Here is a 12497-nt window from a genome sequence, read left to right on the forward strand (position 1 = left end):
CCAAAATAATGGTTGTATGCCAAAATACAGTGGTTAAGATGTAGTTTGCAAGTAATGTGTAAGATTCCACCACCTCCCCAAAATGGCTCAGAGAATGAACTAGAGCTATAAACAACTTATTCAGGAAGCTATTTTTCAACACAGGTTAAAACTCCATTCTTTGAGATAACATTGTTTTAATCACCTACATGCATGCCACCTTCTGGAAACAAGGAGTATTTCACCATTAAAAGACTTCTAACAATAGAACTTGGTAATAAAGCTGATATTGGAATTGTTTATAAAAATCATTTTTAATTCAACATTTAATTTGGAAGCTTATGGATCACAATCAGGGTTGTTAGATCAGAGGAGGGGCCAATTTAAAATAATGAAAGATGATGGGTTACACACTTGTCCTAAATAAGTTGGTCATGGAAAAAACTTTATCTTATTATTTTATTTTATGTCCTCTGTAGGCCAGAAAAAAATCCTATTTTTAAAATAGTGGTAGGCCATCCAAAAGTAAGCTTTCAGAAAATGAAAAGATAAAAAATACTGCAACATTTGAATGCTCAAAAATGATGAAAAATTGCATTCCTATTTTTCACCTCTAAACCAGAGCCAATTTAAAACACTAAAATGTCTTTATTGTCAAGCAATGTCTGTATTCAGAAATAGAAACTCAATTTGATCTATGAATCAATATAGCTATGTCTCAAAAATGAACCAAAGTAGGAAAAAAAGCATGTTGCAGAATTACATTTATAGTGTGAGAATGTGCCCACATAAAGTGGGTCTAAACACAAGGCATCAGGGTCCACAGAAATGGATGTAGAATTAGAAATGGGTCTGAAGTGATAGCTACAAGGACTGCCTCTGAGGAAGGAGAAAGAACCAAAGTTGCATGGCAGCCAAAAGGAACTTTATGTTCTTAAGTGAGAATGAATCTATAACTTATATTTACCACAAATTAGAAATGCAAAAATAAGAGAACTGTTGCTTGTAAGAAAACAAAAAACAACAGAAACCCAAAACAACAAAACTTTGTTATATACTTGAAACTATCAGTATTTTGTGGTTTCACAGATGCAATATATATTTCTTATAATGAGAGCAGCACTGAACCGTGTCATCTGTTTTTCTGTGTTGCAGTCCTGTGTGTGTGTGTGTGTTGCCAGACACATAATAAAGTACCTAGGAAATGCACAGCTGTAGTTTGCAAAGTGCTTTCAATTAGAGTTTCCTCATGGATAGCATAGCTTGTTTCAGTTGATTCTCTGGCATTAATAATTTAAAAATATTAATGCTTGTTACCTACAGGAATGAGGCCCCATGGCAGATGTAAAGATTCTTTCTTTCTTTTTTTTTTTTTGAGATGGAGTTGCACTCTTGTCACCCAGGCTGGAGTGCAATGGCACAATCTCGGCTCACTGCAACTTCTGCCTCCTGGGTTCAAGGGATTCTCCTGCCTCAGCCTCCTGAGTAGCTGGGATTATAGGTGCACACCACCATGCCCAGCTAATTTTTGTATTTTTAGTAGAGACGGGGTTTTACCGTCTTGGCCAGGCTAGTCTCGAACTCTTGACCTCAGGTGATCCACCCGCCTGGGTCTCCCAAAGTGCTGGGATTACAGGCGTGAGCCACCGCACCCGGCCAAGATTCTTTGTAAAGAAGCTAACTTGGAATAGTTTAGTCAAAGGCCTATCTCAAGGGACCTTTTGAGAGCTTTACTAAATCCAAGTTGGCATCAATTCATTGTCAATATTGAGTGCCTGTTACTTGTAAGGCTCAGTATGGTCTAAAGCAGGCAGGCTTGGCATTAGAATGTGAAACAAAGGAAGTAGGTGGTAATAACAGAGGGACTCAACTCCGTAATAGTGTAGAGCCTGGGCCTAGGAATCAGACTCACCTGGGTTTCAATTCCCATTGCACCACTTACTAGCTGTGAGATCCTGTGCAAGCCAAGGGAATATATAATGCCTACTTCATAGAGCTGTCAGGAGGGAAAATGAGATCATTATAAAGGGTTTGCTGCAGTGCTGGCACATAGTAAGCATTCAGTTAATGTTAGCCCCTGTTATTTTTTTTTTTCTGAGTCCTAATGAAGTTTCAACAATGTTTCCTTAGAATCATAAAACAGTTGGAGATTGAAAAGGCTTTTGAAGTTTTCTGGTTATCTCCACTGTCCTAGGAGATGACTTTCATCTCCTTTCCACTGATACTTAAAACCATGGAATAAATACCACAACTGGATTATTCTAATTAGTGGTGGAATAACAGGAAACCACATGTGTGGAAAGACCAAGGGAATATGTGGGGGAAGAGGGAGACTAGTGGGAGAGGCACGGAGAGAGTATAAGGTGCACACTCCAAGGGGAGAAAATACAGGGAAGACAAGTAGAAAAAAAAAACCAAACACAGAAAAGATGTCCTCAGACAAGTGTAAGGACAAGAATGAGAAAAAGGAAAGAAGGGGAATACAGAGGGACCTTAATTTGTGAATGCAATCACCGACACGGTGTAAGAGGCAAACGTTCTGAGTTCTAATTACTGTAAAATGCATGGTTATAAAATATACTCTTAACCTCTGTGAGTCGTTTTCTTTAGAGTTTGCAGCGTGGATTAGATGAGATTAGTGGGATGGATGATCTGTTAAAGAGAAAAACCTTCAAATAAGCGGTTAAGAATGAGAGAGACAGCTGCAGAAAAAGAGAAGTGGAAAGAGAGAGGGAGGAAAGGGAAAGTGTAAGAGGAATTGTTAATAAGGCAGGTGAGGACTAAGGGAAACCACTGTAACGGTGCTGCTGCGGCTACTGTGGTGACTACTTCAGCACATCAAACGTTGACAACTTGCTAAGTTCGTTATTAGAGTTCTACATGCACAACTTCATGCTACCCTCACAGCATCTCTACGGGGCCAGGTTCTCGTATCATCCTCGTTCCACAGAAGATATAGAGAGTTTTGTAACTTTCCCAAGGTCTTACAGCTGGGAAGTTGTGGCCAGGAACGGATTCAAACGCACGTCTGTCCACCTGCCAAACCAGTGTTGTTAAAATCATCTCTAAAAACCTCGCAAAAGGCTTGGTTGCTAGTCATCCGGTCGGTTCAACGTCCGCGCCCAGGCACCACTCGCCACGCCCTTTCTCCTCCCGGCGGTTTCGAAAGTTCCACCTCTTCTCGAACGGCGTCCCGTCTCCGTGGAGATCGGCGTGGGGCGGGACTTCCTGCCCCACGCGAGCGCACTTCCGCCTCGAGCCGGAAGCTCTGTGGCTCACACCGCGGGTTCCTGCGCGTGGGGAATTGTAGAGTTTGCGTGGCGGGAACGCGGCGGCAGTGAGAGCGAGTGGCGCCGGCCGTTGCGTCCGGTGCGGCGATGCTGACCCCGGCGTTCGACCTCAGCCAGGATCCAGACTTCCTGACCATCGCCATCCGCGTGCCCTACGCCCGGGTCTCCGAGTTCGACGTCTACTTCGAGGGGTCCGACTTCAAGTTCTACGCCAAGCCCTACTTTCTCAGGCGAGTTCTAGGTGCCTGGCCGCGGGAAAGGCGCATTCGTTAGATAGCTGCTTTAGCGGGAGAATGCAAGGTCGAGAGAGGAGTTCTCGGTTGCGCGAATGCCATTTCCCGACGTTTCCGCAGCTTCTCTTGGTGACAGGGAAATGCCCTCCCTCTTCCAGGGGTGCGTTTTAGATGCTGCAGAAGCCCTTTTCCTTCTTAAGCTTTCTTAAATCCCATATCAAAGGATTGCGGAATCACTTGAAAAAGTGGCGTTTGTACCGTGTCACTTGCCCGTTTCTGCCCTGTCGCCCTAGTTCTCGTTCCGTTCTGACGTGTTCTGTTCTTTCCTTTCACTCCGCGTTCGCTCTCCCAGTCTCTCCCTCCCTACGAACGGCGCGCGCTGACATCCCCGTGACTTCCCAACCCGTCGGTCCTTTTAACTTTGCTCAGGCAGCCTTCTGTTGATCCGTCTCTTGTCTGTCCCCTCCCTGCTTCCTGAAATTCTTACCTTTTTTGGACCTCTTGACACCATATTAGCCTAGTTCTCCTGCTTCCTTGCTGTCTGCTGCTCCTCTGTTTGGTTTTGCCCCTGATATGTGGTTGTTTCCCCCAAGCCCCTGATATGTGGTTGTTTCCCCCAAGTCTTCGTGAGCCGTCAGTACTTAATCTGTTTAAATTATTCTCCTTGCAGAATCGTAACCTTAGTAGCAGCTAACACTGATCACCCGCAGTGTGGTGGACAAGCAGTTCCGTTAAGTGCTTTATAATGCCGTATGTCTTTTAACTTTGACAGTGTTGCTTAGGGATAAGCACTGCTATTAACCCCATTCCACAGAACCCGCTGCTACATATTCATCATAAAGCATTGCCAATCTTTTGTCCTTCTCTTTATCCATCCTCCTAATCTTTCTCAAGTGTAGCTGCAGCCTGCTTTTCCCACCCAAGTACTTTTGTGATACAAACCTTCTCCACCAGTCAAGGTGGTTTTTTCACTGTTCCTGAACCAGTTTTGCTCGGATTCCCCTTAGACCGTGTAAAGTACCTATTTGAATATATTGCAATTTCCAGTTTCTTAATTCACTTATTTCTTTAGTTTGTTTATTGAGTTTCAGTGTTGGGATTATTGCGCTGAACAAGACAAAGTTCTGCCCTCATGTACTTTACACTTGGGAGAGGAAAATAATAAACTAGCCGTCTACCTAATTGTGGCAGGTGCTATGAGGAGAAAGAAGTGCATGATATAGAATGAAAAGGGGCCCATATTTTATAAAGTAGTCAGGAACAGCCTTTCTGGGGAGGCGATATTTAAGCCAGGATGTGAAGAATAGGAAGATTATGGTGGTAGCAAATATTTATTGAATTTTTACTCCAGATTGGTGCTTTATACGGTTTATCTCATTTGTTATTAGGACAGTATTACAATGAGGTTTTATTATTTACCTGTTGCCGTGGATGGATTATTTATGGGCACCCCCCCAACTCTTGCCCCCAAATTCATATGTTGAAGGTCTAATTCCGGTGTCACTTCTGCTTTATTCATCAAAACAGTCCCAGAGCCTGCTGAATTTTAAGGGGAGGGGACATAGACCTTCATGGTTGGGAAGAGTGCTGTGAGATGGGCATTCTTTGAAAATACAGTTTGCCCCCAGGTGTGGTGGCTCACGCCTGTAATCTCAGCACTTTGGGAGGCCAAGGTGGGCAGATCACTTGAGATCAGGAGTTTGAGACCAGCCTGACCAACATGGTGAAACCCCATCTCTACTAAAAATACAAAAAAATTAGCTGGGCTCGGTGGCACGCACTTGTAAACCTAGCTACTTGGGAAGCTGAGGTGAGAGAATCATCTGAACCTGGAAGGCGAAGATTGCAGTGAGTCAAGATTGTGCTATTGCACTCCGGCCTGAGTAACAGAGCAAGACTATGTCTTAAAAAAAAAAAAAAAAAAAAAAATCCAGTTTGCTGTGGCATACCAAGGACGAATAAAACCTGGTCCCTCTCCTTGAAGAACGGAGAATGTAGCCGGGGAGGCACCCTGTAAGCAAATATGATTTCCTATGCAGTAAGAATTGAACTCTAGGCTTTTAGAGTTTAGGGGAAGGGAGCTGGTAATAATAGCTCACATTTTCTGAATGCTCACCTATTGTGCCAGCCACTGAGCTCTTTGCATTATCATTTCATGCTCATAGTAACTCTTGGATAGTTACTGTTATTTCCCCCCTTTACAGAAGAGGGGTTTATGATTCTTGAAGAATGATTAACTTGTACAAAGAAGGTTGTTACACATCTGGTAAATGGCAGATCTGGGAGTTAATTCAGATTCTGACACTAAAGTTAGTGTTTGTAACCATTATAACAAACTCATCCATAAACTGATTCCTTATTCTGGCTTAGAGGAATTTTCATTCTGAAAATGTATTGAAGCTTGAGGAAACCTTGGGATTAAAGGCTCTGGGCCATTTGGGACTGTCAGGTGTTTTTGTTTTTAATCATATTTAGTGGGAAACAAGGGGGAGGGCCATGGGAGGAAAGGAAGCTCAAATTTCAAGTTTGGAATGATATGGAGTGGACCTGAGATGCCCTTCTGATGAGTTTAAATTATCCAGGCAGTATCAGGCAGCCATAGATGCTTTTTAAAATAGAAAAGTGACAATTAGATTCCTGTTTTAGAAAAATTCTTTTGGGGCCTCAGTGATTGAACTAGGGTAAAACTGGAAGCTGGGAAATCACTTCATTTCTTTTTTCTTTCTTTTTTTTTTCCTTTTGACACAGAATCTTACTCTTGCCCAGGCTGGAGTGCAGTGGCGTGATCTTGGCTCACCGCAACCTCCGCCTCCTGGGTTCAAGTGATTCTTCTGCCTTAGCCCCCTGAATAGCTGGGGCTACAGGCATGCACCACCACGCCCGGCTAATTTTTGTATTTTTAGTAGAGATGGGGTTTCTCCATGTTGGCCAGACTGGTCTTGAACTCCTGACCTAAGGTGATCCACCTGCCTCGGCCTCCCAAAGTGCTAGGATTACAGGCGTGAGCCACTGCACCCAGCCAATCACTTCATTTCTTTTAGTACTAAAGATGGGTAAATCCCCACATAAAAATGATGAGATTTGACACTTTTGCTTTCTGCTTTTTTTTTTAAGTAGTAATTTGCTTGATAAAAGCAATGGGTTTTATGTTTCTTTATTGTTTCCCATTGAGTATCCCTTATCTGTACAGATTGAGTATCCCTTATCTGAAATTTCAGATTTTCTAGAGTTTTTGAATATCTGTACATACATAATGAGATATCTTGGGGATGGAACTCAAGTTTAAACACGAAATTTGTTTTATATACACCTTATACACATAGCCAGAAGGTAGTTTTATGTAATACCTTTATTTATTTTGTGTATGCAACCAAGTTTTGACTGCTTTTTGACTGTGACTCATCACATGAGGTCAAGTGTGGAGTTTTCCACTTTGTGGTGTCATGTTGGTGCTCAAAAAGTTTCAGATTTTGGAGCATTTCAGATTTTCAGGTTAGGGATACTCAACTTGTATTTTAACAGTAGAAATAACTACTATTTATTATGGCTTTTCTATTTCAGTATCTATTTTATTGGTGACTAGGCTTTTCTATTTCAGTATCTATTTTATTGGTGACTAAGGGTATTCAAATAGAAAGATGAGTCATCTCTGATTTCTGCTTTCTTAATTGGGGAAAGAATCTAACTTATTTCGAATCTAACTTATTTAGTTTATTAAAATGTGAAAGAAATACTGAGGAACTTTTAAAAAAAAATGATTATTTTGATGGTTAAATGTTTACAAGTATTGATGGCCACTTATGTTATAATTTAAGGACTTCATGAGACCTGTGTTAAATCTGCAGATTAACCCTTCCTGGAAGAATAGTAGAAAATGGAAGCGAGCAAGGGTCCTATGATGCAGATAAAGGTATCGTCTTCGGAATTTTTGTTAGTTTATTTCTTGGGATTTTTCACATTATTTACATAATAATCTTTCAAAGTACCATGGGGACCTTTTGATATCTTTCAAGTATAATCTTCTGATCACTCTTTCTTGCTTCTTAGTGTCTAGTGCCTGTTATCGATATTTTTGTCCCCCGCAAGTCTTTTAAAGTATTTCACAATATTCTTCAAAGTAAAGTTAAATACTCTGGTTCTATTTCCTAGAGTACTTTCCCTACATTTAGTAGACATTTAAAAGTAAAAATTAGAACATGTGAAATGATTGATCATAAAAAATGTAGATGACTTATGAGCTTATGAATGGAATCTTTCTTGTATAATTTTCACACTTGAATTTTAATAACAGGTAGGTGAGAGAGAAACTATGCATGGGTGGCATTTAAAGGCTAATTGAATTTTCTCCTCATGATTGATGAGCCCTTCATTTCAGCTAGCCATGAACCCATTTATTTTTCCTTTATAGAAGCCACTGGCTTCCTTTGTCATCGGATTTAGAATACCTTGTGTACTCTTGTGTACTTTATTCAATGAATATTTATTGACCTTACTGAACTGGGCTAAGGTGGGTTAAATGACAGAGATCTAACCCGTAATGCAGTGTAATTAATGTGTAATGAAGTATAGTGAAACTGCCTTCTTAGATAGTAAACTGGCTTTTAGTTATAGGTAAGTTGCATATTGAAACAAAATTATTAAATTTTAAAAGTACACAGGAGTTAAGGAAGATTGTATATGAGGAGATATTTGGGCTGAGTTGTATTTGATATGTTGAAATTCAGTTCAGTACACTGAAAGAGGCAAAATGTTTTAAAATATAAGAGTGCTAAATAATGTAGTAAGTTCTCAGGGAAGCCTAAATAAGATTGATAAACTCAGTCAAGGAAAGAAAAGAAGTACATAGAATTTGAGTCTGCCATAGACTTTAGGGATAGATCTCCTGACATGCCAGAAAACCTTATTGAGCCATAGTTGTTGTATCTAAGATTTTGTGTATTTTAAAAACTGCTGCCATTCTCCATTGGATTAGGTGTTCAGATTTTTTCCTCCTTTTCCAGAAGTCTAATTAGTAACTCCTCATTAATTCTAAGCTATTACCTTCTTAGGCCATTGATTTTTAGAAGTTTTAACTCGGATTCTTAATATTATCAGTAGGTGAAGGTCATACTGTATAAGGTCATACTGTATATATATATATACTGTATAGGTCATACTGTGTGTGTATGTGTATGTATATATATATATATATATATATATATATATATTTTATTTTGAGACGAAATCTCGCTCTGTTGCCCAGGCTGGAGTGCAGTGGCATGATCTCGGCTCACAGCAACCTCTTCCTCCTGGGTTCAAGCGATTCTCCTGCCTCTGCCTCTCGAGTAGCTGGAACTATAGGTGCGTCTGCCACCACGCCCAGCTAATTTTTGTATTTTTTAGTAGAGATGGGGTTTCACCATGTTGGCCAGGATGGTCTCGATCTCTTGACCTTGTGATCTGCCCACCTCAGGCTCCCAAAGTGCTGGGATTACAGTCATGAGCCACTGCACCCAGCCAGATTAATAATTTTTTATAGGAATGAAGGCTTCTGAAAAACCCTTGTTAAGAACCTTTTTCTATCTTGACTTGTATTCACCAAATCTATGAGGACATAGTTTTAGAACTCTGTAAAATAGAATTATGTTTTACCAAGGCATGCATTTCTTAGATGTATTTATGAAGTCTTTGACTATTTTATTTTTTTTCTTTTAATTAAAATTTCTTTTTTATTATTTTCTGTAGAGATGGGGTCTTGCTATGTTGCCCAGGCTGTTCTTGAACTCCTGGGCTAAAATGATCCTCCTGCCTCAGCCTGCCAAAGTATTGGGATTACTGGTGTGAGCTATTGTGTCCAGCTTTTTGAATATTTTAATCTAAGCATAAAACAAATTTATCTTTAAGGAATTTTTACCATTCGCCTGCCCAAAGAAACCCCTGGCCAGCATTTTGAGGGGCTGAACATGTTAACTGCTCTTCTGGCACCAAGAAAATCCAGGACAGCAAAACCACTTGTGGAAGAAATAGGTATGTTTATTGCAGTTGGGAGGAAATTAAGATAAATAGAAATATTTGGAATGCTGTGTATTTGTAGGGGAAATGGGATATAGTGAATAGGAAATTGAAGAAAATACTTCAGGTATAAGGTGCTCATGTGAAACCGTATGAAAATAGCTTCTTTGGTGATATAATTAAGACATGAAAAGTCCTGTTGAACCAGATCTCTCACATTTTTGGACCAATTGAAGCAGCATTTTGTGGTTGGCATAATATTAGCATCTTGAGCTAACATCAGAAGTATACAGTTCAGTGAGTTATGTAAAACAGGGGTCCCCAACCCTCAGGTTGCAGACCAGTACTGATCCATGGCCTGTTAGGAACCTGGATGCACAACAGGAGGTGAGTGGAGGGCCGGTAGTATTACTGCCTGAGCTCTGGCTCCTGTCAGATCAGATTAGATTCTCATAGGAGCATGAACTTACTGTGAACTGTGCCTGCGAACGGTGTAGGTTGCGTTCTCCCTATGAGAATCTAAAGCCTGATGATCTGAGGTGGAACAGTTTCATCCCCCAAAACTATCTCTATACCCCTTTGATCTGTGGAAAAGTTGTCTTCCACAAATCCAGTCTTTGGTGCCAAAAAGTTTGGGGACCACCGATGTAAAGTGAACACCACCTCTGTCAAGAAATAGAACATTTCCAACACCCCGGAACCCCATCCTGTATTCTTCCATTACTTTGTGCTCTCTCCAGGGTAACCACTATTCTCTGTTTTGCCTGTTACTGTGTTGCATATATAGGTCATACAGTATGTGTTGTTTTTGTCTGGCTGCTTTCACTTAACATTATTTTTGTGAGATTTATTCATATTCTAGCTGAGATTCATTTGCTTTCATTGCTATGTAATATTCCATTGTATGAATATACCACATTTTTGGTTCTTTTTTTTTTTTGCTGTCATGAATAGTGGAGCTATGAATATTCTTGTACATGTCTTTTGGTACATCTGTGTGGGCATTTTTTCCTATACTTTTTCTTCCCGTAGTTGTGCTTAAGTCCAATACTTAAAAAAAATTAAATTAAAATTCAACATATTCAGATGCTTCTGAGATTCCTGAGGAAGTAGTTGACGATGAAGAATTTGATTGGGAAATTGAGCAGACACCCTATGAAGAGGTATCAGAAAGTGCTTTGAATCCGCAGTGCCACTATGGATTTGGAAACTTAAGAACAGGAGTGTTTCAGCGGTTACAGGTATGTTGTCTTTCTGAAAGATCTTAATCTATAGGATTTTTCCATTTGGATATTTTAATTTCAGTTATGCTTATACTCAGTAGTTTTTAAAAGTAATATTACAGGAGGTGATTGTATTTAAGCACTTAGCACAGCTAAAGTACATAGATGTTCATTCCCTTCCATATCATTGGCTGTTCTGCCTAACTGTACTGCTCTTACAGACGCCCCGTGGCTTTCTTTTTTCTCCCCTTTATTCAGTATTCTAGACATGAAGTTTCCAAAGTGCGAAGCAGAACTCTTCTCTCATACTTCCTGCAAAGCTTTATGTTTTATACTTCTGAAAAATGTGATCATGTACTTACGGCATGATGTCTCTTCTTTTCTGTATATACATGAAATAGAATGTTCCTGGCGAGAGTGAGATTATGTGTTTTGATCAAATTGTCTAATTCTTGGTGTGTAGTAGGCACCATTGTCTATTTATTCTTTTTTTTTTTGAGACGGAGTCTTACCCTGTCGCCAAGGCAGGAGTGCAGTGCAGTGCAGTGGCGCAGTCTCGGCTGATGGCAACCTCTGCCTCTCAGGTTCCAGCAATTCTCCTGCCTCAGCCTCCTGAGTAGCTGGGATTACAGGTGCCCACCACCACGCCCAGCTAGTTTTTTGTATTTTAAGCGGAGATGGAGTTTTACCATGTTGGCCAGAATGGTCTCAAACTTGAGCGATTTGCCTGCCTTGGCCTCCCAAAGTTCTGGGATTACAGGCATGAGCCACTGTGCCCAGCCCATTGTTTGTTTATTCTTTTTTTTTTTTTAAAGACAGAGTCTCACTTTGCTGGAGTGCAGTGGCACGATCTTGGCTCACTGCGACCTCTGCCTCCTGGGTCCAAGCGAATCTCCTGCCTCAGCCTCCCAAGTAGCTGGGATTACAGGTGCCCATCACCATGCCTGGCTAATTTTTCTATTTTTAGTAGAGACAGAGTTTTGCCATGTTGGTCAAATTAGCCGGATATGGTGGTGTGTGTAATCCCAGCAGTTTGGGAGGCCGAGGCGGGCGGATCATGAGGTCAGGAGATCGAGACCATCCTGGCTAACATGGTGAAACCCCATCTCTACTAAAAATACAAAAAATTAGCCAGGTATAGTGGCACCTGCCTGTAGACCCGGCTACTCGGGAGGCTGAGGCAGGAAAATCCCTTGAACCCAAGAGGCAGAGGTTGCAGTGAGCTGAGATCGTGCCACTGCATTCCAGCCTTGGCGATAGAGTGAGACTCTGTCTCAAAAAACAAAACAAAACAAAACCTGTTTAGAATGTGGTTTATTATCTTAAGACATATTTGAATTTACCAAGGAGAGGGAAAAGACCCAGGTTCTGGTCCTGCTCCTGCCTATGTTTAGATTTGGGATACCAGGCCAGTTATTTGACCACAAGTAAGTTTTGTCTCCTCTTTTGGAAAGTGGGTATAAATTTGCCCACCTACTTTATAAGGCTGTCTTGAAAATTTAAAAAGAGAATGCATGTGAAAAGTCTTTGGAAAGTGTAGAATGCTGTAAAGACTCCTGCCCTTGAAAAATATAAAATGCTCTCAAAATTCCTTAAAGGGAACAAAATTGAGATTTACTTAGGAGCACATAATGCTGATAAAATAGCCTTCCTTCTAAAAACTTAGGTGTTTTTCTGCTGAGTTGTAGTCTGCCCATATTCTCTGCTTGATCACAATCGCTGGTGATCTCAGAGGTAATTAGAATAGTCAGTTTTGTCTGTAGCAGGAACTACAGTGAATG

At 40.7% G+C, this 12497-nt stretch overlaps 1 protein-coding gene across 1 annotated transcript in view; it reads left to right on the plus strand.

Annotated features, from left to right (window-relative positions):
* Positions 1–3221: 3221 nt before the first annotated feature.
* SHQ1 (SHQ1, H/ACA ribonucleoprotein assembly factor) overlaps positions 3222–12497 on the plus strand; it is a 107499-nt gene continuing 98223 nt past the window's right edge. Inside the window, exons 1-4 of the mRNA XM_007984998.3 lie at positions 3222–3499; positions 7348–7412; positions 9386–9508; positions 10580–10734. Coding sequence (XP_007983189.3) covers positions 3357–3499; positions 7348–7412; positions 9386–9508; positions 10580–10734 — 486 coding nt within the window. The 5' untranslated portion in view covers positions 3222–3356. The remainder of the gene's footprint in view (positions 3500–7347; positions 7413–9385; positions 9509–10579; positions 10735–12497) is intronic.

Source organism: Chlorocebus sabaeus, chromosome 22, assembly GCF_047675955.1.
Source record: "Chlorocebus sabaeus isolate Y175 chromosome 22, mChlSab1.0.hap1, whole genome shotgun sequence".
NCBI classification, from domain to species: domain Eukaryota; kingdom Metazoa; phylum Chordata; class Mammalia; order Primates; family Cercopithecidae; genus Chlorocebus; species Chlorocebus sabaeus.